This window comes from Podarcis raffonei, chromosome 3 (assembly GCF_027172205.1).
Source record: "Podarcis raffonei isolate rPodRaf1 chromosome 3, rPodRaf1.pri, whole genome shotgun sequence".
Classification (NCBI taxonomy): Eukaryota; Metazoa; Chordata; class Lepidosauria; order Squamata; family Lacertidae; genus Podarcis; species Podarcis raffonei.
Window position 1 is genome coordinate 15,448,892 of NC_070604.1, and position 27,466 is coordinate 15,476,357.

General features: G+C 47.2%; 1 protein-coding gene across 2 annotated transcripts in view; it reads left to right on the forward strand.

Moving 5' to 3' along the window:
• Window positions 1–880: 880 nt before the first annotated feature.
• JAG1 (jagged canonical Notch ligand 1) overlaps window positions 881–27,466 on the forward strand; it is a 68,133-nt gene continuing 41,547 nt past the window's right edge. For both annotated transcript variants that reach the window (XM_053380628.1, XM_053380630.1), the window contains exons 1-3: window positions 881–1,244; window positions 2,003–2,308; window positions 19,016–19,067. In XM_053380628.1, coding sequence (XP_053236603.1) covers window positions 1,167–1,244; window positions 2,003–2,308; window positions 19,016–19,067 — 436 coding nt within the window. In that variant the 5' untranslated portion in view covers window positions 881–1,166. The remainder of the gene's footprint in view (window positions 1,245–2,002; window positions 2,309–19,015; window positions 19,068–27,466) is intronic.

Consider the following 27,466-nt stretch of genomic DNA (forward strand, 5'->3'; position numbering starts at 1 on the left):
CAGACACGATCAGCGAAACCAAACGCGCTCTCCCATTTTTGTAACAGCAATGATCGAAGGCTTGCTATTAGCCGTCATGGAACCAGAGCGCAAAGGGATCCGCGAGGGTCATCTAGCGCAACCCCCTGCCACGCAAACCCTCCTATTGGCATCACCATCGCGGAACCTAGAGAGGGGGCAAGGGACACCTCCCTCCAAGGCCGTGCAGTCCAACCTCCTCCACCCGAGCGGTTCCCCCATCCCGTCTGAAACCACCCCGGACCCTGCTTAGCTTTGCAAACAGACGCGCGGTTTTCTTGCCGCGCGTCAAGCATTATTAATTCTCCCGCCTCTCTCAAGGCTCCTTGCCCACCTGCTGCGCTTTGCTCCTCATCTCCTGCAACCCTCGCCGCCCCCGCGCCCCCCCCCGCCCAGCCCTGCCTTCCCAGGGTTGCTCCACCTCTTGTCACCCTTCCAAGGAAAAAAGGCAAGCCTCTCCAGGGACCCGAGGCGGGGCTGCGGCTTGCCCTTCCACCCTCCCCCTTAATGCATATTAATAGCAACGCATGCGCTGCCTGACGTTTGCGCCCCCCCCTCCTCCTGCTGTAGCCATGGGCTAGCAAGCAGCAGCAGCAAGCAGTCAGTTCAGTGGGGCTTGCAGCACGGGCGATCGGATCCCTCCTCCTCTGGCTTCCTTTTTTTTCCCTTTTGGAGGGGGCTGGTTGCGCGCGTGCAAATAGCCGTGGGCCCCCTCCTTTCTCTCCGGAGGGGTGTCGTCTATGTGCGTGTGGCGGGGGGTGGGGAGGGGGGCTCAGCCCGGGTTATTGTGCTGGCCGGGCTGGAGAGAGAGAGAGGGGTTGGCCGGCGAGCTCTGCAAAAGAGAGAAAAGCGAGCGGGCGAGGGGGGTGGGTGGGGGCGCGCGGAATAACCATCGCTAATAAGAAAGGAAGAAAGGAAGGGTGGGGGTTTTTAAGAGACAGAGGCCAAGGAGAATAAAAGGAGGCTGGGCTGCTTTGCATTGAAGATCGGGGCGCTATTGAAAACCTTTTGAGAAGTGGCGTCTTCCACCCGCGCGCGCTTCCACCGGGAGAGCATATATATATATCTGGGAGCCGGGCAGCGGCTGCAAAGAGCGGCAGCGAGCCGGGGAGCGTCTCTGCGCGAAGGGCACTCTGCAAGCAAGAGGCATGCTTGGCTCAAAGGGACCGCAGCTCACGGACTTCTCCTTACGGCTTCTCCTTGCCCTGTTATGCTTGCGAGTCAAGGTACGTTTTTGGGGCAAGGCTCGGGCGTTGCTTCCCGCAGCGCAGCTCCGCGCAGAAGCTCGCTTTTCGCAGGTTTCGGTTTTTTGGGGGTTTTGTCTCCCAAGGAAAGCTTTCGATAGCAGAGCTCCTGCCCGCCTACCCAACCCCCAGCCACAAGACATTCGCTTTGACCGATTTCCCCACCGCCCCACTCCAGCTGCATTTTAAAAAAATGCTTCTACTATACGTATTTGAATTCGGGGTGATGATTTTTAGGGGGAATCCAGGTTTCTCCGAGGACTTTCCCTTTCTTCTCCCCCCTATACCGTCAGCGTTCCATTTCTTTTTTCCAGAGGGTTTTGCTTTCTGAAAGCCTCGTTAGCAAGCGGACTTTTCCGCGATTGTTCTCAGGAGTGCGTCTGACTTGATTAGAGTTATTCGCTTGAGCTGTGCAATGCTTTTCCTGCGTGGTGTTCCCTTGCTGGAAGCTAACGACCCTTTAACTCTTTTTGAGCGCTGGGAGGCAAATAGCGACACGATTTCCCTCTGGGAATTGCCCCTAACATCAGAATTTGGGGGTGGGTAGCAGATGAGGGTTCCTTTTCGCTTTTTAACCTGTTGAATCAAGGAGCAATAGAAGCCTCCCCTTTCATTTTTGCTAAACTTGTTAGTGATGTTTTTTTTAAAAAATGTTTATTTACAAGCAACATGCTAACGCTTCCTTCTCCTCTCTGCTTTCTTTGGGGGAACTTTTTTTTTTAAATGCCAAAACAAAACAGGTGACCCTAACATCAGGCCAGTTCGAGTTTGAGATCATATCCATGCAAAATGTCAATGGCGAATTGCAGAATGGGAATTGCTGTGACGGGACCCGAAACCCAGCCGATAAGAAATGCACCAGAGATGAATGTGATACTTATTTCAAAGTTTGCCTGAAGGAGTATCAGTCGAGGGTTTCCGCTGGGGGCCCTTGCAGCTTTGGGTCCGGATCTACTCCAGTCGTCGGTGGGAATACCTTCAGTTTGAAATACAATCGGAATAACGAAAGGAACCGGATTGTCCTCCCTTTCAGCTTCGCCTGGCCGGTGAGTGACTTGACTTTTCTGAGCATCTTCCTTCTTCCTCGCCTTGCTGTGCATGGGTGCTGACTGCCTTGCGGTCGCAGGCTTAGAGCCGCATACGTCTCCGTCTGGCTAAGCTGCAACGGAGCTAGATGGAAAAACCTAAGTGGATTGGGGGGTGGGGGAAAAACCTGTGTGTTACATGTATATGCAAGTCATCCCCTGTCCCCAGTGTCCCGTCCCCCCGGAGAATTTAAAAAGTCAGAAGTTCATGCAATTTATTTATTTTATTGCTCCTCCCTCCCAATTAGTTCTCATGCCTAGGTGGAGGCAGGAGGGTTGGGTGGGGGGCAGCAGGCCGTGCGTTGGAGACCCCCTTGGTGGAATGCTATGGGGACCCCTCTCGCCCTACCCAGTGGCATCTCTGGTGGTGCTCGTGGGAGCTGCTAGCTCTTCCCGGTTGCCAGCTTCCCCAGGAATCCTGTTAGCGTGCTTCCTTCCCCAGCCCAGACCCTGGAGAATCTCTGGGAGCTCAATCGAGAGGAGAGACATAACTCCCTCTGCCTTATGCCCACCACATCCTTTCCTTGTTTCCCCTTTTCCTATGAGAGCTTTACGGTTTTGCCTGGCGAGGCAAGAGAGCTGGAACCATCTTCCCTTGGCTTGGGTAGCAGTTCCAGACCCTCCACCTGGAAACAAGGGTGTGCACTTGGGAAAGGCGTTGGTCCTTAATCCAGTTGGCTGCGAATGACCCACTCTTCAAATGGGTCACACTTTCACCAAATGAATGTTTGCTTAAGTCACTATTGAGCTCTTGATAATGCTGAAGGGGCCGTGCTGTTGGTCTCTGCCTGCCTGCCTGCCTGCCTGCCAGCACTGTAAAGCAGGAATCTGCCGTCTCCCTTCAGGGGCGTAGCTGGACAGCATCCTTTTAAATTCCGAGCCAGACATGTGGAATCCATCTAAGATCCCTCTTTATGGGTGCTGAGCAGGTCCTAGTTGTGTGAATGGGCAGGGAGAGCTTTTGAAAGAACAGCTTTGGGAGCCCTGCCTCCCTCCCTCCCTCTTCTTGAAATAGAGGTCTCCTTCTTTATTGGTCTTCTGGAAGAGGTGCAACTGTTGTCTCCCAAATGAATATTCACGCACTAGATTGCATTTTTCTGATTGGCCCGCGAAGGGAGATCTCGGGAGGATTCAGTGGGAGGGACAGCCAAGTCCCTCCTCCCGTTTCTCTCTTGTGATCCCAGCAACTCGGAGCACAACACAAAATGCTAACCATGTGCTCTTGTGCTGCCTCCTATCTGTCTCTGCTGCAATTATCGGCGCGCACACACATCCTTCTGAGTCTTTCTCTTCCTTTTTTAAAAAAAAGATCATTATGATTTAGGGTGAAACTAAGTGCACATATTTAAGAAGATTGCATTACAAAGTACAATAGCGGAGCTCACAAAAGTATTCTCTGTTCGATACTCTGAGCCTTGCTAGTTCGGTTTTGCTTGCAGGGAGATAAAACTGTTATCAAATCTGCCATCAAAGGGATAAAAAAAGCTTAGTGGAAATGTGTGGTATCTGAAGTGCTGCCAATGGCTGTCAACCTTCTCTTAAGAATTCGGCCTCCTTTCTTTCTCTTTTCTCTCTGTGTCTTTGTTGAGGAGCGGGTTCATCCAGGACCCTTTTGGGATAGACAAATCTTTTCTTGTGTGTGTGTCATGAAACTGATCTCTTCCCCTCCACCACCAGCCCATAATCCTAAAAGTGACCGGTGCTTCTGTGGAAGCAAGCAGCAGATCTGATCCGCAAACACTGAGGCTGCCTTGAGTAAAGATGCAGTCCCTGTGCACAGAGCCATCCTAGGCGTGTTTACTTGGGAGTAAGTCACACTGAGCAATGGCGCTCATGTCCCAGTTGAAGTTGCAGCCCTACACCTGGAAGAAACCTCCATGGAGCCCTGCAGGGTTTTCTTCATAAACCATGCATGCGATTAGGCAGCCGACGCCTCCTCCCTGTACAGCACCCCATCTTTCTCCTTCCCAAAACATTCCACCACCCCCCTCAACACCCGTCTGCTTTTTTTATGGCATGTCTGCATATCCGGTGAGTCAGGCATGAGTAAATCCTATGGTGATCTTGTCCTGCCAGGTAATTCCACCAGGTGTGCTTCTCAGGCTGCTACCTATTGATTCACACATAATCTCCTGCCATCTGCAGCACTGGGATCCTAATTCTTGTGTGTGTGAATGGTATAATACTATAAGCAGCTGTAGGTTAGCAGAAGACTCCTTCAAGGAATCTGATTCCAAGAAAAAGCTGCGTTTTGAGTGTGGATTTCTTTCTCACCTTTGTGCACAAAAAAAATCCACTGGCTGGGCCCAAGGTGCTTTTATGATGAAATTCCTAGTTTCCATTAGCTCAGTTGGTTTGGAGTGATCTGCCTTCTTCCTCAAGGTTCTCATGGCATCTTTTGTTCCTTGTTTTGTGGTAGGAATGACACATCCCAGATCCGATGCAAGCATATGTGACAGGCTGTGTTATCTCCAAAGGCAACCCTGAGCTCCCTCCCTAGCTAAGCAGTCACTGCTGAGACTTGGCTTAATTCTCTTTTCTGGTCTCCTTTCAACTGAGGAAGAGCCAGTTGGTCCTCGGCTTTTTCTTGTTTGGTGCAAACTGAGCAGTCCCGTTGGAAGCTGTTGGGAGCTGGTGTTAATTTCAGATTTGCCTCCTAACTTACAGCTGGCAATTGGCAAAAAAAAAAAATTAAAAATAAAAATCTGGCTAGCTGTTAACTTTTCAAGCCTTTGTGAGTTTGGAGAAGGCTCTCCTTTTAAAATAAAATAAAAAATACGGGCCCCGCATCTTCTCTTTGCTAGGAAGTGTTATCCACATGCTTTCTGTCAAGAAATAGTTCTAAAACATTATTGCTTTGCAAGTGAAAAGCCCTTTGGGTCTCTTCCTTCTACATACCCTGGAATCCATGCAGGATAGAATCTATACTTCCTCAAGTAAATCAAAACGTGTGTGTGTGTGTGTGTGTGTGTGTATATATATATATATATATATATATATATATATATATATATATATAGTGTAGATTCTAACCTGCATGGTTTCTGCTCCATTTAACATACACACAGTTAACTACGTACATGTGTAATTAAATGAAGTAGAGACTAGGATTTAGAGTTTTGTTATTAAAACTTTCCCCCTGCCCAGCCTAGGTTTTTATGTAACCCTCGTGAGTAATGGCTGTGGCGATGGAAGGCTGTAAATTTCCTTTTTTTTTTTTAAAGAGGTTGGAGGTTTGAATAGGTTGCTAGGAAACGGGGCAGCGAACCAGCATGAAGGAAAGAAAGGAGCCATCATCCACAAGGCTGCACCTGCACCAACTGCTAAAATGATACAGAAAAATGGGATTGCATATTTTTGAAAGAAGCGTGACCTGCACTTTAGCCAATGGATATTTGTGGAGTGAGCCTTTGTGTGTGTGTTTCCCATAAGGAGGCCTGCTCTACACACCTCAGGAAACCCCTTGTTTTATTGCTGCTTCAAGTATTTGCATGCCTTTGTTTAAAGCCCTCTCCCACACAATGCCAATGGCTTAATCTATGATCTGTTTTGATACCCTGAAATGCTTTCCAGTGCGTGACTTTCTTTGTTTCACTTAAGTCAGCTCCATTATTCATTAAATAGGACGGTGAGAATTTCGTGTTTTCTCTCTTCGTAAGACATTTCCCCCCCTGTGTTCAGGCAAGCCGGGAACATTGTATAGGTCAGAGCTGGCATTTTTCCCCAATGCATATTCAAAATTTGACCCCCCCCCCTTCAAACCCCCCCCCCATGTTTACATGGTGACCTTGCAGTTTGCAAATATAAGGCACCTTATTTGTTTATTTATGAGTCACGTTTATTGGCTGCCTACTGAGGTGCTAAAAGATCTTAAGTGCTTTGTTGCAAATGGTTGTTGTTGTTTTTTTAATACAAGTTTTGAATCTCCTGGTTGTGTGCTTTACACCCCTGGGCTGGAAAAGTGCTAGCAGCAGCAGCAGCCAACTCTTCAACTAAACCATACTCCCGTTCCAAAGATGTTTTCTGGCTCGCTGCTAAGGCTGACTTTTGTTCTAAGATCTGCTGTTGAGGAAAAGCAAAAAACAAAACAAAAAAACACCTTGCTGAGTTATGCCAGGCCTTTTCTTTGTAGACAGCCCTTCCCCAAAGGCCTTTTGTCTGGATCTATCAAAGGGTCTCTGACCCAAGGAGGCGAAAAACTGCTATCAGATTATCTTTGAGCCTATGAGAGGACTTCAACTTTCCGAAAGTGAAATCTGTGACAACAAACAAAGAATTAGAGGAAACTTGCATTTCGTAGAAGGACTGAGTGCATCATGGGAACAGAACGTGAAATGTGTGGTATTTTTAATGAGAGAGAGAGAGAGAGAGAGAGAGAGAGGGACTACAGTGGAGCAGATAATTGTTTGCATTAAGTGTTTGAAAAGTAACCAATTCTCCCAGCCTTGGGTTGCAGCCCGTTGGGTGAGGCTGGTATTCTGAAGTCGAGTGCATATACTTCAAGCAATCGGACTGTGGCAATATTTTTACATCCATTGCCATGAGCTTGCATTGGAATATATGAGTCTTGTAAGTTGACTCCTTTCTCAGATCCTTCCGCAGCAAAAGCAGATTGTGCCAATCCTAAACGTGCTTATTGGGAGCAAAGTTCCACTTTGTTCAGTAGGGCTTGCTCCTTTGCAAGTGTGCGTTTAGGATTGCGGCCTAAGTGTACCTAACTCTGCGTAGGATCCGCCTCTTAGCTTGGGAACAGCTTCCAAATAGCTTTCTTGAATTGCTGTGTTCTTGGAGAAACGGCTGTGATTCTGTTAACTTTAAAAGAGTCAATTCCAGGGGACGTTTCTGTTTGATCAGGCAGAAGTCCCATAAATCTTCTCGTTCCTGATTGCTCCAGTGGTGACTCACCATCTTAGTAAAATAAAGCCATGCATTTTTAGACTTGCTGCTTTGTTCCATGACCAGGATAACACTCGCCATGCCAGAGGTTTTTATTTCCCCAAAGAAGGTGCTTATCTGCATTCTTGAATGGATCCAGGAGCTGGGACATGTATTTGGGGATAGATCTAGAGGCCAAGCTGCAGTTCAGGAATCTTAATAGTGTGCCCCCAGAAGAGCACGGCGTTCCCTGAAATGGTTAAAGGGGCTCAAGTGAATTGGGACATTGTCCCTTCCAACTCAGCTCTTCTCCAGGTAAATGAGTCTGGAGAAGGGGGCGAAAAACGTCTTGTTCAGGCTTGCTGGATGCAAACCTGACTCTCTGCTTGACTGACTGCTAGGTATTCTGTCTATTAACCTTGTCACCTTGTTGTAACTGGTGCGTTTAATTATCAAAAGCGATGCTTTAAACAGGTAGAGAGGCTAAATGCTGAGAATAGCGGGTAATCTCCTTGCTGCTGAGGGGTTTAAACTGCCCACTGACATCCTGGCCTGCTTGCAGCGTTTTCTCTGGGTGGCGAGGGGGATGGGAGCGAAGCTTCTGGAGGAGAAGGCTGTCTGGCAATGGGATAAGGGGAGATGGTATTTCGGGGGTTTTTTAACAGTGATCGGCTATTGAGCCCCTTTGCAGCTGGGTGCTTCTTTGCAAGAACTGATTAAAAACGAGGCTCCCCAATTCCTTCTTAAAATTAAAGCCTTTCCCCCAGAAAAAAAGACCCCACCCTCTTTCTTTTTGTTCAAAACATACCAGTTTGGTCATTGGAGTAATTGTAGTCCGACCACCCAGACGGAGGCAGTGGTGGCTAATATTAACCAATGACAATAATGTGGCCATCCTGACTGCAGGCAGGATTACAGAGCATAATGGGGCCTGTCCAAAAATAATGCTGGGACAGGACAAGCAACAGGAAGCAGCAGTAGACTCGGCATAGCTTGGCTCCCGGACAAACCATGGACTTGCTTTGCACAATGGCTGCTTCAGCACATCATGCGTTTGCAGGATAGTCATTATTCCAGCAAGCTTGCCAGGACACTCATCGGCTCGGTTTATGAGAGGCAGCGAGCATGCGCACTCAAAAATAATGCTTAGGAAAAGTGGTGTCCTCTTTCTCCGGTTTCAGTGAGTGCTTGGTTCTAAGGGCAAGGGGTTGGTGAAGGGAAAGACTCTCTTCTGAAGTGGGAAAGGGAAAGGCACACTTAAGTTGCTCTCTTTCTTGGACGACATGAAGCACCATAAGGATCCATTCTTTAAATACAGTGGTACCTTGGTTCTTAATCGTAATCTGTTCCAAAACCAAAGCGTTCCAAAACCAAGGGGCACTTTCCCATAGAAAGTAATGCAAAACAGATTAATCCGTTCCAGACTTTTAAAAACAACCCCTAAAACAGAAATTTAACATGCATGTTACTATCTAACAAGACCATTGATCCATAAAATGAAAGCAATAATCAATGTAAAAAGGTAAAGGGACCCCTGACCATTAGGTCCAGTCGTGGCCGACTCTGGGGTTGCGGCACTCATCTCGCTTTATTGGCCGAGGGAGCCGGCGTACAGCTTCCGGGTCATGTGGCCAGCATGACTAAGCCACTTCTGGTGAACCAGAGCAGCGCACGGAAACACCATTTACCTTCCCGCCGGAGCGGTACCTATTTATCTACTTGCACTTTGATGTGCTTTCAAACTGTTAGGTTGGCAGGAGCTGGGACCGAGCAACGGGAGCTCATCCCGTCACGGGGATTCGAACCGCCGACCTTCTGATCAGCAAGTCCTAGGCTCTGTGGTTTAACCCACAGCACCACCCACGTCCCTAATAATCAATGTACTGTGCTATAAAATGAATAAGATAGTATTGTAGATGATAAAAATTAAAATTTTTTCTTACCTGCATTGATGATAGTCATTGTTTGGATGGGGGGCTTTTATCCATTTCTGCAGTCACACAATCAATCAATTAGTAGCTGAACTGGGTTCCACACAGTCACAAAAACAAATGAACCGAAAAAAGCCTCAGAAACAAAAACCGTAAAATAAACAGCAAAAACAAAAGCGCCAAACTTAATCCCTTCCGGAAGTCCGTTTGGCTTCCGAAATGCTCGATAACCAAGGCGCAGCTTCTGATTGGTGCAGGCGCCCCGGAAGCAATAGCCAACAGACGTTCGGCTTCCGAGAATCGTTCAAAAACCGGAACACTTCTGGGTTTTCAGCGTTTGAGAACCAAGGTACTACTGTTTTGTTTTCCCCCCCTCCAAAGGCCTTTGTAGGTCTTGCCTGTGTTCCTTCCTTATCCCCAATTGCTGCCTTGGCGATGCAATTCCTCAAGTTCTGTGTACTTGCCTCTCTTGGTGGGTGTCATGTGAGCTGGGAACGAACACGCATTGCTGAGGGTTGGGTTTGATGACCTTCGGGGCTCCTTCCGACTCAGCAGTTCTGTAATGCCATAGGGCAAAGTGTTCAGCAGTTTGTGTGCTTTCTCTCCTTGTTCTCCAGGCCCGAGGGACCTGGAGGATTGGCATATGCACTGTGTTTTAACCAAATGTCTTCACCTTGGCACTATGGGAAGTTGAGCGAGAACCGGTCCGAACACAGGCTGCTCTGGGTTGAGGGCAATGGGTTGAGAATCTGAAGCTGCCCTGCAGCCAGATTTCCATTGGGATCTTCTGATCCTTGTAGGTGCTGCAACAGGGGGTTGTGGATGCAGGAAAGAAAGCCTTCAGAGCTTCTTTTCCCTCTGTCTTTTACAGGTTATTATGTTCAAGTAGTCCTCCGCGTGGGGCAGTAGCGCAACAGGTTTCAACTCACTGGTTCGCTTTTTTGTCCCCGAACGAGGAAACGAATACTCTTGTGATTTGGCACACGGCCCTAAATGTAGGCACGAAGCAGAAGGATTGGCTAGGACCGCAGTTAACCCTTTCGGCTTGTCCTTTGCCAGAGATGTGTTCAAGGTCAAAAGAGGCACTCTGTATTGTCCTTGTCAGGGAACGGGCTTCTGCACATGACTCTCCTACTTCCTTCCGTCCCGTGAGAACAGGTGTGCAAGATGCACTCGAACAAAAACCTTGTAACAGTAGTCAACCTATGGGTAGCTTGTTTCTACCCAAGGAGTTTGGGCACATCCATTTTTGGCCCTTTAAGATTCCATCTGGGCTTTGGGTCTCCTTCAATGTTCTCTCTCAGAATAGAGGCCCAAACTGGATATCAATAGCATGGTTTCTAACCGCATAGGGTTGGTTTGTTTTAATTAAATATGGGGCACAGCGCCCCCACCACCCCATTTTAATTGGGGCTACACTGAATCAGGAGGTCTTCAGCCCTGATCCCAACATACACAGAGAGAGCACTTCTATGAAGCTTGGGATGAGGTCGAAGTTTTCATTGGCCCAATGGGAGACTTTTCCCTTAGGGGTCAGGAATCTGTGCCCCCCACCACTCTGTCCAGGTTGTTGGACTCCATCTTCCATCGGCACAAGCCAGCATGGCCAGGGGTCTGTTGTGATGGGAGTTCTTGTACTCCAGCAACGCCCAGAAGATTCCCCATCTGTGATCTCAGCCTTATAGGGGAGGAGCCTCATTGAGGTTGTGGCTGGGGAAGGAAGGGTTAAAACTCCCCATGTGGTGTGGCCCTGCGGAAATGCCCCCTCCCCACGAATGCCTGGTATATAATGGAAAAAAAGAGAAATGGACGTGGTTAGCAGCTGAGCTGTTAAAGTGATACCTGGCTTGGTCCAGAGGTGGGATCAGGAGGGGAAGAATTAGTCACCATGCCTGACCTTGCTCCTTCTCCCAGGGTTGGGGGAGAGGGGGCCTGGTGCACAGAGTGGACGTGCGTTTGCATATAACACATTTATGCTCTAAAACAAGAACAACAAAGCCCTCCTGTACTCTTTTTCAGTCAAGAAGCCCAATTTAAAGAGTGCAAAATGGTGTCTGCACTGGAAAGCGGTTTTGGGGAGTGCGCTCCTGATTGCGGATTGCTTTAGCTGGTTATTCGGGGTCCCATCTGCATGATACCTGCAAAACAGGACCGTGCCGTAAACAGTCACGACTTGCCCCAAAGCATCCTGGGAACTGTTGCTTCCTGAGGGGGCTGAGGTCTGTCGGGAGACCCCTATTCTCCTTGCAGAGCTGTGGTTCCCAACACTCCCTGCAGAAGAGAGATCGATCCTTAAATCCTGATAGGAATTCTCGATCCGTGAAGGGAATGGGGGTCTCCGTACAACTCTCGGCATCCGTAGCAAACCCATAGCGACCCACTTTCTAGGATGCTTTGGGGGTAGTCATGCTGGTTAGTGTCTGATGGGAGCTGGAGAGGAGGTTGAAGAGAACTAGGAGAACTAGGAAGGCTACAAGGTAGGATACAAAACCCTTTAAATACAGGGGAACCTCGGAAGCTGAATGCCTTTGAACTCAAATGTTTCAGCTCCGAACGATAGAAACCCGGAAGTGATTGTTCCAGTTTTCAAACAATTTTTGGAAGCTGAACTTCATTTGTGGCTTCCGCAGCTCCTGATTGGCTGCAGGATGCTCCTGTAGCCAATCGGAAGCCGCACCTTGGTTTTCGAACTGTTCCGGGAGTCAAACGGACTCCTGGAACGGATTAAATTTGAAAATCAAGGTACGACTGTTTAAGGATTTCTTGCTGCATTGAGTGTTGCAGCAGAACGCATTGTTCTGAGGCACTTTTAAATGCTTGGTCCCAAGTTGTGGGAGAGCCAATCTGGGTGAGAGCTAGTCAATCCAGACTTGCCGCATGTTGATGCTGCGTCACCCAGCATGAGCCAGACTTGAACTCGGGACCTTCAGATAAAATCTGAGTCACAAAGTACAGTAAGGCATTCTGGCTCTTTGCTGAGGGGAAACAAAACAAGGGTGAGGTGCGTGGGAATGCGAACCACAGTCAGCGAGAGTTGGAGTCGAATCCTTTCTTTTCCCAGGCTTGTGGAATGCAGTTTGGGCCACAGAGATCTCTTTACCAGTTGCGGAAAGGGGGAACGCTGCAAAATGGCTTGAGAAGGGAGGTTTTGGATTTGAGCAGGTGCATTGAGCTTGTTTCCTATGGGGAGTCCTAAAACCTTTCAATTGGATGTGAAATCTCGTGCAACTGGGTACCGGTATATTTGTGGATCAATATAGTCTTTTGTTTTCAAATGGTACCCAACTTAATTTTGTTTCTAACATTTTGGGCAGGAACCGGGGCACTCTTTTCTGAAAGGCCTCCACAATCACTTGGCCAGAATTTGCAAGTCCTCTTAAATTTCTGCCTCTTTAGGTTTGCCTAGGTTTGGCATGGCCAGTGATCAGGAATTATGAGAGTTATAGTCCAAGCACATCTGTAGATTCACAGATATTCCCCACTCCTGGCCTGGGGCCTGAAAGTTCTCACCTGTAATCTGATCACATGCTTAGCATAATCCTTCCCTTTTCCCCGCACCTGGGAGTGTGTGGTTAGCTACCAACAATGCCCGTGAAAACCCAATGAGGATATCAGTGTGTGGGAGAGACTAGGATTGTGTCGTTAAAAAAAACACCAACCTGTTACCACTTTAACAGCCATGCTTTGCCCTTTTAAAGGAGATCTTATCAGTAGTGTGTTGGTTTTTTTGTTTGAATTTTGTGCTGGACTCCATTAGTCCTGCTCTGCTGTGGCCAGCTTTTACATCTGAGATGGGGAACCTGTGTTCCTCCAGATTCTTCTAAACTACAAGTTCCATCATGTCAACTCATTTGCCATGCTAGCTGGGGCTGCTGGGCATTGGAGTCCAATGACAAATTGAGGGCCACAGACTAGCTGTCTCATTCCTATGCTGCCCCTGTATTGCTGTGTCCAGCATGAATTATTAATAATAATAATAATAATATTTCTACCCCGCCCATGTGGCTGTGTTGCCACTCTGCGTGGCTTCCAACACAACAACAACAACTAAATAAATAATTGTAACAATCAGATCCTATATAAAAAGTCACAATAACTTTAAAATAAACAACTTAAATCAAATAAAGCAATATTCAACAATCCATTGGAATCCAATAGCAACAGAAGTGCAGCTTCTTCTGTGATTTTCCCCAATGCCTTTTTCTGCGCATCTTGTTCTGGCAAACACATTTTGCATCACATTATGAATTAGCGACACAGGGCGAGGTCTGCTGGTGATATGGGGCTGTGGTGATGTGATCTGGTGCTGGAGGTGGTTTGGCAGGGTTGTGGCAGAAGCAGGCAGTGTTGCAAGGGGAGTGCGGTGCTACCTGCATCATGATCCGTTATCATAGCAAAGAAGGGTGGCTTTGCATCTTGATCCAGGTAAACCTGCCCTGCCATGAAAGGGATGCAGAGAGGATTGGAGAAACAGGTCCCTGGGGGCCCTCAACAGATTTTGTCACCCGTTCCTTAACCAGTATGTGTGCGAAGGCAGCAGTTCTTAGGTCTGATTAGGTTGCTCCGTCTCTGCTACTGCTGTGAGCTCATATGCAACACACACACCCTCCCAGCGTTGGAAATTCACCAGGCACATTTTGCACCTGGCTCTTGCGACCAAGTGAAGATGCTCAGCTGTCAGGATGGTACCTGATGTCTCCACCATCTCAAGGTCTTTGCCTGAGGATCCTAGGATCTGGCCTGTTTTCACGCACAAGCTATGCTTCCTGTAAAATTCCATCCGTTGTATGTTATGTGTGCAGTCGGAATGAATTTCGGGAAGCAGAAAGACGTATTCAAAAAATGCGACTTTTGAGCCATCTGGCCCAAAATGGCAACCAGGCTTTCTCTTTTGGCGACTGTAACTCTGGTTTAAGGAGCCATTTGGCACCCAGATTGCATATCTGGGATCTGCTGCCCCGTGGATCCTGCAGCCTGAGGCGGTCACCTCACCTTGCCACTGGGTTGCTCCATCCATGCTCATGTGTGTGAGCTCATATGTCATGCAGAGATCCTCCACATGGAAAGCAACGAGTTGGGGAGAAGGATTCTCCAAGATCTAGTCTGCTATGTGGAAGTTATTTTTGTTGGTGGTTCTTTCGACCATTCACAGCCTAAAGTGGTGCAGCTTAGACAGAGATTGGCATATCTTTTGGGATTGTCATATCAAGATATACATGGGCACCCTGTGCACACACAGACAGTGAAAGGATAGGGGCACTTGTGGCCCTCTGGGGGCTGTTGGACTTCAGTCAGCCCCAGCCAGCATGACCAATGGTCAGGGATGATGGGAGATGTTGCCCAGTAACACCAGGAGGGCCATACGATGGTGAGCTGCTTTGAACTCGAAGGATGTTGTCGGAAAGACGGGGTACATAATTAAATTTAATCAGATAGAAAAGCAAGTTCCCCGCCCACGGTTTTGCAGCATGCAAAAACAAACCGGTGCAGGTGTCACCATCCATTGCATGAACCCCCTGATGCCACATGGGTTGTTGCTAGTGTTAGAAACTTGGGTATAAAAGGTAGGGCCAAATGGCTTCTTAGCCCAAGGGTACAGTCCCCAAAATGGAATACAGTGGTACCTCGGGTTACATACGCTTCAGGTTACATACGCTTCCGGTTACAGACTCCGCTAACCCAGAAATAGTGCTTCAGGTTAAGAACTTTGCTTCAGGATAAGAACAGAAATCGTGCTCTGGTGGCGCAGCGGCAGCAGGAGGCCCCATTAGCTAAAGTGGTGCTTCAGGTTAAGAACAGTTTCAGGTTAAGAAAAGACCTCCAGAACGAATTAAGCACTTAACCCAAGGTACCACTGTATATGTGTGTGTGTGGACTGTTCCAGGATCAAGTGGTGCTATCTCTCTCTCTCTCTCTCTCTCTCTCTCTCTCTCTCTCTCTCTCTGTGTGTGTGTGTGTGTGTGTGTGTGTGTGTATTCCTATTCTGACCTCTTTTTCTGAATGGGTGACTGCTACTCAGGTTGCACAGAAAAAGCAATTTGGTTCCGGAAATTCATTCTGATTGTGCAGATAAAATATAACTGGTAGAATTCTACAGGATGGGATATTAGTGTGTGAAAACAGTCCAGATCCAGCGATCCCCAGGTGTGCACCTCCAGGTGGTGGAGATGTCAGGTGGCACCCAGGCACCTTCACTTAGTCACAAGTGGCTGGTAGCTGGATGCCAAATGCGCCTTGCACCTGGCTAATTTCGAACACTGATGGTTGCTGCGTGGCCAGCGGTCAGGGGTAATATGGATTGTGGTCCATCAGATTCTGGAGGGTCACCCGCTCCCCATCCCTGGTCTTCATTGTGCATCAAGTTCGATGACATGACACATGTGCATTTTTGGTGCCGGGCAAAGCACAGAGGTCTGGTCTCCCGTACTAAAATGTTCCCATAACCTAAACTTCAAGGTAGGTTGTTTTCTTTTGTTGAGCCCTCTTGGATTCTTTCATTAGCCTCCTGCCTTCTGGTCCCCCGTTTTACTAGCTAATTGGGTGTCCCTCTGTCTCCTAGCTCAGTGTCGACTCGTTGCCTAGTAGCTTGGTTTGATGGGATAAGATTCAGGATGTGGAATTCTTGTGCCTGACTGGTGTATTTATTCAAAGATGTGCAAGGGTCAGACATGGCATGGGAAAAATTAAGCCTCTGTGCCGTATGCATGCATTCCTCGGCTATCTTAATTGCTGATCTCTAGAGTGGGGATTGATGTACACCTCTTAACCCTCTATCATCTCTGAGGTGCATGGCTTTGAAAGCAAGGAGGTTGTATTTGGGTGCTAGCAGAATCCCCCCCCCCCCAGTTCCTAACAGGAACAGAACCCAAAACTCAAATTGGGTATCTGTTTGAATTGTGGAAGGGACTGGTCTACAAGAACAGGAGAACTTGCTGTGCGAAAAAATATTTTTTTCCCACTCTTTTGCTTACTGCTACAAGTTTCTGAGTCGACACAGAGCTCTTAATTTGAGCTGAAATTAATGACTATCGAACCTTTCCTGATATCGACGAGGGTGGACACTCACTGCTGGAGAAGAAGTGATTAGTGTTCTTGTCTGGTGAAGTAGATCATGATTCACAAACGCCACAAATTTGGCAGACGTTTGAGGTGTCTTGAGACTCGGTTTCAGTGCAGAAAGTGACTTTCTTGAGTGTGTGTTTGTCGGGTGGCTGTTTTATTTCAAAACTAAAAAAAAACCCCACCCCAAAACAAATTTGCAAAGGGCCGTATTGGAATGTGGCAATGCCAGGTATGAAGTAACAGTAGCACTTTCAGCAAAAATATATTCTGCTTTTCCTCCCTCCCCATCTGCCCGGGGTGGGGCAGGCCAGTAAACAATACTAAGAATGAGCAGGAACTGTTGCTATGCCTTAAAACAGAACATCTTCCCAAACGATTATGCAAGGCTGCAGTGAAAACATCCTCTTAACTGAAGGTAGCAGGAGTGACCATAATTGGCTCTTTGTGTTTTGGTGTGGTATGATTCCAACTTGCTCTAACATGTTTTGGCTCTGTGCATTGACTCAGGAGGAGTGTTGCTGCAATTAATCCAAGGCGGAAGGCTGCCTTGACAGATAGAACTGCCTCCAAGTTGAGCTGAATGTATATTTATGTTCTGGCTCTGGCATCTTGTGCTCTGTGTGTGTATGTGTGTACACTTGATGGAAGGAGGCTCCTCGAGTGTGTGCTTTAAAAAACGTCTGTATGTTGCGCGGGGAGAAAGGCCTGTACAGTATGCAGCGCTAATGAAATATGAGTGCAATAATAAATAACGATAATAAAAAAAAGTTTGGCCACTCATTGCAAGATGGGGCACATGTCTCTACTTGCCCAACTTTTGCTTACTTTTCTGAGCATTTTCCCACAGTTATCAGTGAACGAAATGGAATCCTCGTCTGCTTTCAATATGAAACATATTTAGGCTGCAATCCAACACTGTCTATTTAAAAAGCAAGCGAGACTCCCCCCCTCCCCCCAATTCAGAGGCTGCATGCTGAGCTAAGTCGTGAGAAATGAATTTGCTTTTGAATTCTTTCCCTCTCTCTCTTTCTTTTTTTAAAGTCAGCGTTATGCCTTACACCTTGCAGTTGTTTACTTTTCTTTCAGGGAAGCTGTTTGTCTCTGCAAAAAACCCTAATTCCCTTCTCGCCACCCTTGCAAATGGATTGATAGCCAGTGCTAACAATGTCATTAGTCAGAAGGCAAACTTTAAGCTTATGAGTCACAACTTTCTTTTCTGCTGCCTGAGTTAGAGTCTTAAGTGTAATTTCCCTTTCGCCCACGTCCCACGAAGCTAAGGTGACTGAACACTGACACCTGGTCACCGGAATATTTTGGCACGCTCCCAATGTGTAGGCTTGTGGAATTGTCCGGCTGAGAAACCAAGCTTGTTCATTGTGTGTGTGTGTGTCTAAATTTCTATCCCTTGTGGTCATTGTAAAAACTTCAGATTTTCCAACCACAACAACTTCAATCTTTGCATGACTACAGGACTCTTGGTATTTCTCTCACTCTCTGTCTCTCTCTCTCTCTCTCTCTCTCTCTCTCTCTCTCTCTCTCCTTTTCTTTTTTCTTTTTAAAAAGACCATTTAAAACACAGATGACCACTCCAGATGTGTCATTTTAATGTGCAGAAAGAACCAGGGGCTGCGTGTCCCACAATTCTCACCAACGTTTTACAGCATGTTGTAGCTTGCCATCTTGTAAAATACATCACTTAAGACTTGTAGCATTTGATGGTAGGCTTCGTAGAAAACATCCCTGTCCCTGAATTATCGTGGGTTGGTGTCTGTGTGTCCTTCCTCCTTGCTTGCCCCTCCCCATGCCACACTTTTAAATGAAGTTTTCTGAACTTGTGGGATGGAAGGAGGAGGGACACATGAAGAAAGTGTGATTAACTCTTGAAGATTTCTTTCTCTTTCTGTGCTCAAGGCTAGGGATAAAAGGTGCTTTGGTTTCGTTAGCATCCTTCTTGCCTGAATATGTTTGGTTTGTGTACATCCCAAGTGTGCAGGTGGCAGTTAGCCTTTTTATTTCTTCCCTCTTACTCCAAATAGGTTTAGGGTTGGGTTGTGAAGTCCCCCACCCCTTTCTTTTTTCTTTTTAAGACTGCTTTATGCAGTTCTCTCCCTCCTCCTCCCCTCCCCTTCCTAGATTCACCAGTCCTTTCCTTTAGTTACCTGATACTTGTGGGAGCAGCGATGGCTTTGCCACAGACAAAGCGTTCAAAGAGGTGCTGAAAAGCAGAGTCTCTAGAGATTACGGTTCTGCACCTTGACAGTTACAATCCTTAGCAACCTGGCTTTGGGCATGCAGAATGGGGAAATGTTGGGATCTTGCAAAAAAAAAAAGGTTTTAACCCCCCCCCCATTTTTTTAAAAAATTAAATCCTCCTCCTCCTCCTTTGGGGGCCACTTTCCTTCCTTTACAGCGTGCCTAAGAAACCACAGCGACATCTCAGCTGTGCAAGGCCTCAAACGGTGGATGCAGAACTTCCTGGTTAAGAATGTGAGATGCATTAGCGATGACAAAGATAAAGAGACCTTTCACCTTAAATTGCTCGAGTCAGTCTGGATAAGGTAGCTTAGTCAGACTGGATAAGGTAGTTTAAGCAGCTGCAAGAGGATCACATTTGTCTCGGCTGTAATCTATTGCCTATTTATGTTTAGAGGAGCACATGATTGTCAGGAAAATGCGTGCAGAGTCGTTTCTCCAAAGCACGCTCTAATAAAAAGATGGCAGCGGCTCCAGTGAGCCTCATTACCACGATTTCTATTTCTATTTTTAAATACTAACATGGTGTCTTTTGCTCTCTTTACAGAGATCCTACACGTTGCTCGTTGAAGCCTGGGATTACAGTAACGACAGTGTTAGTAAGTATGCACATGGCCTTTTTTGTGTGTGTCTCCTCCCTTCGCCATGGAGCTGTCTAAAAGCAAGCAGAAGGACAGCTTAAATAGAGGAAGGGGCTGGATCTTTGCAGAGATTCTGGGTCGGAAGAAGTATGCACTGATCCTTTATGGGAAGGGGCAAACGGAAGGGTATGAACCGGTCCCCTCGGACGTGGGACCCTCCTGGTGTTTTGTAGTTCAAAACATCTAGACACTTCCAGGTTGGAGGCTGGTGTGGCGCTTGTCTGTTTCAGCCTGAATTCCGTGCAGGAGACAAGCTTAAAAAGGTAAAGGGAACCCTGACCATTAGGTCCAGTCGCAAACGACTCTGGGGTTGCGGCGCTCATCTCGCTTTACTGGTCGAGGGAGCCGGCGTACAGCTTCCGGGTCATGTGGCCAGCATGACTAAGCCACTTCTGGCGAACCAGAGCAGCACACAGAAATGGCGTTTACCTTCCCGCTGGAGCGGTACCTATTTATTTACTTGCACTTTGATGTGCTTTTGAACTGCTAGGTTGGCAGGAGCAGGGACCGAGCAACGGGAGCTCACCCCGTTGCGGGGATTCGAACCGCCGACCTTCTGATCGGCAAGCCCTAGGCCCTGTGGTTTAGACCACAGTGCCACCCGCGTCCCTAGAAGACAAGCTTAAATTCCTCTAAGTCCAGGGTGAGCATCACTTGAGATGATCTGCACACAGCATGGGTTGCCCAGTAAAATGGCAGCTGCCTGAGTCTCTGAAAGACCCATCTGTTTGGAGAAGCAATCTCCATGCTGTGTTAGAATTCACCAGTAGACCATGGGTCGGTTGGTGCATTTCCAGTATTAGGATGATGGCGGGGAATGCCCCCAGAAAATCACAAGTGTGCTGTGCTTCCGAGTCGAGCTGAAATCCACAGATCTCCATGCAAGTGGAAGTCCTTTGTTGTATTGTGGCAAAGGTGACTAAAAACAATGCTATTCAGCCTCTGGAGAGGCCAGGGTAGTCTTCCAACAGCATCTCGCTTTGACATCGGCAACAATGGCACTACTTCAGTCATTTCTGTGCATGAGATTACAAGCAGTCTGCCCTGCCATTTCTCGGAACGCTGCAAAATTGTGTGGAAATAAACAGGTTTTGCAGTGGACTTGTAGGTGCAGTCGATTCAGAATTTCTCACAAAGTGTGCTTTATAAAAATGCCGATTCAAAGAAATCATTCTGCAGAATCTTTTTCATCTTTAAGTAAAGCTTTAAAATTTGGTTCATGCGGTTGCCTCTGCTGTCCCCTAGATCTGGATTCGCACTCACATTCACCCCATCTGAACACCCTTTGTTTGTGACCCATGTGCTCCACAAACATCCTACAGCCCCTTCATGCAGTTTTGTTGTGCGAGCTCCAATTTACAGATGACCTTTTGGCGGCTCCCAAAGCATACTGCAATCACGAACGTTGCGTGATTCCCACGTAGCAGAAAAAATGGACCGTGGGAATGGCACTGTTGAGATGAGTTCGGCTAAACTGCCATCAAAACTTGCTGCTTAATGGGCATTTGATTAGGTCCCTTTCCCCATAGAGATACTTTGGGTCCCTTGTGAGTTGAATGTTTTGGCTCCCGAACGCCACAAACCCAGAAGTGAGTGTTCCGGTTTGCGAACATTCTTTGGAAACTGAACGTCCAACTTTATTTCCTTGACTTCCGATTGGCTGCAGGAGCTTCCTGCAACCAATCGGAAGCCACGCCTTGGTTTCTGAACATTTTGGAAGTCGGACGGACTTCCGGAATGCATTCTGTTAGACTTCCGAGGTACCACTGTATTGGTTGCATCTGTAGCTGCCCTTGCTTTTCAGAGGTAAATGAGAGCTTGCGGTACCTTCTCCAGATATGCCCCAGCCTTATCTCTTGCTGCTGACACTGCAACTGCCTGGCGTCTTAAAAGGCTTCTTGCTATTGGCACCCTGGCTTATGCTCAGAAGTTGACGGTTTTCTCAATCTTGCTGCAGCCCTTCTTAAACCATGAACATTCGACGGTATTGTCTGTTGTGACTGTTTGCACCAAGTTGGGAAAAAGGTTCTTCTTGGGTTTCCCCTGTCAAGGCTAAAAGTATTCCAACTTTTTCAGGCTTTGCATACAAAAATAGCTCCACGGCTAGGATACAGGCAGGCCAAGTGACATGGCCAAAATATGTACTTCCATTGCACAAAATAGTTTTCCTAACATATATGAAGTTCTTAGAGTAATTGTGCTTGACCTTAAGAGAGTCCTGTAAGTCTAGTGTTGCTACTATTCACATATCATAGATGTGGATCATTTTATAGGGAAGAAAACTCAAACAATGTGCTCATAGTAAAACTCTTCTCTCTTATCCATGCAATCTTGGTCATTCTCTCCCCCAAATCATTGTGCAAAATTATCTTCCAGGGAAAGCTGTCTTAGCAGCACCTGTCCAAATGGGTCTTGTTAGAGGCAGCTTATTAAGGTATCGCCATAAAGATAAAAACAAAACAAAAGACGTTGTTACGGTACTGCAAAAAGAGTCATCCAAATACTTTGGTTCCAGAATGAAGTGCATCTTACAATGGACACTGGTGACATTGGATGATGGATTGCACACAGATATACATGCTTATGTTAACCTCAAATGGAAAACAGGAGAAATCTTTTACAGGTGTTTCTGCATTGACCCCTGTGAGGAAATGCCTGCGTTTGAAAGACACTGTTGTTTGCCGGAGGATCCCAGTTCTTTTCATTCAGAGCCTTTACTATCTCTCCTTTGAATAGATCTCATCTTTATTTCATGAAACCGAAATTTCCAAAGCTTCACAATGAGCCCTTTCTTTCGCCTTAACATTCTGGAGGCAAAAGATGTCCTCCAACCAAAATGTCAAAATGCATTTTCTGAACCAGAAATGTTTGACCTAGTTCAGATGTGGCCCTGCATATGTTTGCAATTTAAACTTGCAATAGATTGAGCATTGTATATTTTAACGGGATCACACTAGAGATCCCTTACAATGAAAAACGCCTCCTCTCTTTTTTTTGTTTTGTCTCTTAGTTACTACTGGCAAACATTTACCAGAACTTGCTGGTGAATAGAGTACAATTTTCCTGCTTTTTGTTCTCTCTCTTTTTTTAAAAAATAAATAAATAAGATAGTTCAATTTCTAGAGCATTTTACAGATGCCTGGTGTGCTCTGATTTGCAATGCATGCTTTGCCCCATCCTGAAAGTGATTAACTTGGATAACCTTTTTTTGAATCGCAAACTTCAAACTTTGCTAGTTAAAGAATCGCAGAACTGTAGGGTTGTAGGAAGGGACCACAAGAGTCAACCCCCTGCAATGCAGGAATCTTTTACCCAACATGAGGCTTGAACCCATGGCCCTGTGATTAAGAGCCTCATGCTCTACTGACTGAGCTATTCCAGGTGAGATGGTGAACACCAGTCTCCTAAACCAAATCCATAGGAACAGCTGGAAATAGTTAAGGGTGTGTCTTGAGGATCGGGGTCCTGTGGCCCTCCCAGATGTTTTGGAACAACAATGCCTATTTCCGATGACCATTGGCCATGTTGTCTGGGGCTGTTCATAACTGGAGGCCAGTAATATCTGAAGAGTGGCAGACTCTCCATCTAGCCTGTCTGTCTAGTCTTGCTTCCTGTTTACATCAAAATCCGGCCAGTTACTTCTGGGAAGCACTCATGCAGGCATGGAGTCAACAGCCATCCCCAAGCAAAGATGCCCTCTTATTCAACGCTTGGCGAATCTCAAAAAGCCCAGAAAGACCTGTTATTGCCGGGTTAGCCAACAAGAATGCATCTCTGTGTGCCATTGCTGTGCTTTTCCTTTGAGAACGTAACTGGACCACCGCTGCTCAGATGTCAGCGGCTGGAGATGGAAAGAAGACAAGAGTCTCTATCAGAGAAGAATGGCAGATTAAGTTGATGGAATATGCCAAATTGGCAAAAACGACTGGAAGAATCAGAAACTGGTATGACCAAAATGCATAATTTCCCTTAAAAAGCATTGTAAACAATTAAAATCATTAGTAGGATTGGATTAACAATTGTAGTTCAATGCTGAATTTTGGGGATAATGGAGATTTAAAAGATTTGGATTAATAGAAAAGATACAGGAGGAAAAGGTTAATATAAGGACCCACAAAGGAGAGGAGGGAAGTTCTTTGAAATTCTCTTTTCATGTTGGTTGTTGGATAATTAATTGTAAATTTCTACGATCTGAAAAGTTAAATTATAAAGAAAAAAGAGAATGTAACTGGACGTAGGGTGGACCCCCCTATTAAGAAAGGTAAACAAATATGTGTGTTTATCGGTTTGGGGGCTGAAGTGAGGCAATAATAAATAGCCATTAATGGATGAGAGCTTGAGAGGGCTTTCTTCAGATACTTTGCAGCCTCGTCTTCAGTCAGAAACTGCTGGATGTGCTCGCAAAGTTTGGTTGAAGTCTTGCCTTTCCTGAAGCTATCTTTTGGCGGCATCATCATCATCACCGCCACCTCCTCTGGCCCTTGGCAGCTGTTCTCAGCTGACCACGGTCGTAGTCATTGGTCATCTGCTGGTAAGCTTCCTCCAGTGTTTTACTTGTTGCTGCTATGTCTGAGAAGCCATTCTGAAGATGGGACTAGTCTGCAGAACTAACTCCAAGCTCTCTTGTTCTGCCTTCTGATTCTGTAGCATAGGAAAAAATGTGTTGTCAGGATTTCTCCATAAATTGAAGTCAAGGCACTATATCCTGAAGATTTGTAGGGTTTTAGTGTGATGCATTGGTTTGTCCTCTGTAAGAGTAGAACTTTCAGGAGTCGGTACGTTTGTTCTCCATCTTGAGGTGTGTGCTTGGAAGAACAGGAATGTTGCGACGCAGTCGAGTGCCATATTGAACTTCGGCAGAATGTTAGATGCAGTTGTGTGCAGACCCGCGTATCTGAAACCTGTTGTGAGGGTCATAAAGGGGAAATGGCAGACAGATTTCTGAAAGCCAGTTCCTGATGAGACCCAGCTAAAGTGCCCATTATGCTCAGGGCTAGGTTTCAGCATTGAAGTCGCAGCGCTGCTGTAGGAATGATGATTTCCACTGGTCTTTAGAGCAGGTTAAAAAGTACTGTATTTTTCGCTCTACAAGACGCACTTTCCCCCTCCTAAAAAGTAAGGGGAAATGTGTGTGTGTCTTATGGAGCGAATGCAGGCTGCGCAGCTATCCTGGAAGCCAGAAGAGCAAGAGGGATCGGTGCACAGCGATCCCTCTTGCTCTTCTGGCTTCCAGGATAGCCACGCAAAGCCTCTTGAGTGCAGCGGGAGTGCTCCTCCCTCTTCGCTCAAGAGGCTTTGCGTTGCTTTCTTGTTTCTTGTTTTCCTCCTCTAAAAACTAGGTGCGTCTTCTGGTCAGTTGTGTCTTATAGAGCAAAAAATACGGTACCCATTTCATAACTGAGAGACTATAGTGGTACCTTGGGTTACAGACACTTCAGGTTACAGATGCTTCAGGTTACAGACTCCGCTAACCCAGAAATAGTACCTCAGGTTAAGAACTTTGCTTCAGGATGAGAACAGAAATCACATAGTGGCGGTGCGGCGGCAGCGGGAGGCCCCATTAGCTAAAGTGGTACCTCAGGTTAAGAACAGTTTCAGGTTAAGAACGGACCTCCAGAGCGAATTAAGTTCTTAACCCGAGGTACCACTGTATTCTTAAAACTTACACATGCATGCTATGAGGGGAAGGAGCTTCCAAGCTACCAGAGTCCCAGGATAGCTTTTTAAAAAAGCAAAACAAATTGACCACCAAAGAGTTTTTCGAGTGCTAGAAGGGGGCTGTAGCATCCACAGGGATATTTTGAAGGACCTTGAATAGCCAGTTTGGAGAAGGCTGCTCTCTGAGGCCTGAAAGAGCTGCTGCCTGCTCGGAGAGGCGATATCAGGCTACGTTGGACCAACGATTGTGACTCTGTGTATTATCTAAATTGGCTTCCTGTGTTTCACCTCCTCCACAGTTGCAGCCGGTCACACTAACTGCATTATCTTATTCGGGCTCCCTCCCCTCACCCTGGTCAGTTCTCCAGTAGCTCCTCCAAAAAGCCTGACTCACCTAGTTTGTTCATTCATATATTGGATTTATTTATATCCACCTTCCCTCCAAGGAGATCAAAGTGGCGCACATCGTTTTTCTCCCCATTTACCTTCCCTGCAACCCTGTGAAGTAGGTTTTAGGCTGATGGACTATGCCTGGTCCAAAGCCACTTAGTGAGTTTCCTGGCTGAATAGGGATTTTGAACCCTGGTCTCTCAGCTCTAACCAGTGTACCACACTGCACTGAGTCGCATGAGCTTGCTCCAGTCTTCCAGTGCAGTGGAGCTGAAACTGCATCACATGGACAAAAGCCTTACTGTGGTTTCTGTGATTCTTGCACAGGCTATGCATGGTTTGCAAAGCGAAGCCAAAAGCGTATTCCTGGGAATGTGAATCCTTCCCCCGCCCCCTTCATTCAGTTCCTAATTGCTGCAGTTCCTCCTTTTTTACCCCTTTGATTCAAATCATATGATTCCTGTGTGCGGAACAATGAGAACTGTAAGGATCGCTTTCTCTCCAGGCTGGCTGGCTGACTTGACTCTTTGCACTGTCTGCCGCCATGGGATTGCCAGTCCTTAACCTTCCATCCTTGCGGCCCGGTAATGGCAGGTTTGTACAACTCTGAACTAATTTCCTTTTGGTTTTGTGCACGCTGCCAAGCGGGGAGAGGGAGCGAGGAATATGTGGAAAATCCTACCAAAGCTGCTTACGAGAGTGTCCTTGGTGGTGCTTGCTGCTTCCCCCTGTGTGGTTGCTAATAACTGGCCAGTAATGCCACATCTCAGGAGTCACTTTTCTCTGTGACGCCGCATGATCCCACTTAGCTTTCCCTGGGCAGAGAATTGTGCGAAGAAGCATCGGTGTGAACTGGTCCGTATGAGTGTGGACGTGGGTGGCGCTGTGGTCTGAACCACTGAGCCTCTTGGGCTTGCCAGTCAGAAGGTCGGCAGTTCGAATCCCCATGACAGAGTGAGCTCCCGTTGCTCTGTCCCAGCTCCTGCCATCCTAGCAGTTTGAAAGCACGCCTGTGCAAGTAGATCAATAGGTACCACTGCGGCAGGAAGGTAAACGGCATTTCGGTGCACTCCGGTTTCCGTCACAGTGTCCCATTGTGCCAGAAGCAGTTTAATCATGCTGGCCACATGACCCAGAAAGCTATCTGTGGACAAACGCCGGCTCCCTTAGCCTGAAAGCGAGATGAGCGCCGCAACCCCATAGTCGCCTTTGACTGGGCTTAACCGTCCAGGGGTCCTTTACCTTTTAACCTTTGCTAATGAGTATTTTGAGTCAGGCCATTGGTTCTGCCTAGCTCAGTATTTGTCAGCACTGGCTGGCAGTAGCTCTCCGGTTCAGACAGGGGATTCTCCAGTGCTACCAGGAGATGGCAGGGATTGAATGCAGGAACATGGGGGCTCTCTGGCCTGACCCCAAAAGAGTCAGCAGTGGCCTTTGGTTGACAGCAGGAGCTGGAACACAAGGCCTGGTGCTGGCTGCAAATGCATAGTACTTATTTCATGCTGGGTTTGCAAATAGCCTGTGACTGGCGCTAATTCGAGAGTGGGGGGGGGGAACCATTTACTGGTATGTCTTGCATGGTGATTTGCACTAGCATACAGATCCTTTCCCTGGAAGCTGGAGGGCAAGCAAGACAAATGATTTCATATATTGTTGTTGTAAACCGATGGAATTTATTTTGAAGGCTGGCATAGAAGTACCTTAAGTAAAAGAGCGTCCTATCCCGAACGATCCTTTTTTGAAAAGTGGATGTATAGTATCTATTCACCTTTTTCTCTCCCATACCTTTCAACATTTCTCCGATGAAAATAGGGACGTCCTAAGGAAAAGCGGGAGGGACGCGGGTGGCGCTGTGGGTTAAACCACAGAGCCTAAGACTTGCCGATCAGAAGGTCGGCGGTTCGAATCCCCGCGACGGTGTGAGCTCCCGTTGCTCGGTCCCTGCTCCTGACAACCTAGCAGTTTGAAAGCACGTCAAAGTGCAAGTAGATAAATAGGTACCGCTCCGGTGGGAAGGTAAACGGCGTTTCCGCGCGCTGCTCTGGTTCGCCAGAAGCGGCTTAGTCATGCTGGCCACATGACCCGGAAGCTGTACGCCGGCTCCCTCGGCCAATAAAGTGAGATGAGCACCGCAACCCCAGAGTCGGCCACGACTGGACCTAATGGTCAGGGGTCCCTTTACCTTTACCTTTAAGGAAAAGCGGGAGATATTGGAAACTGGGATGGCTTCTGTAAATCTGGGGCTGCCCCTGGAAAATAGAGACACTTCGAGGCTCTGCTCTCCCCCACTGCCCTGCTTCTCAAAACAG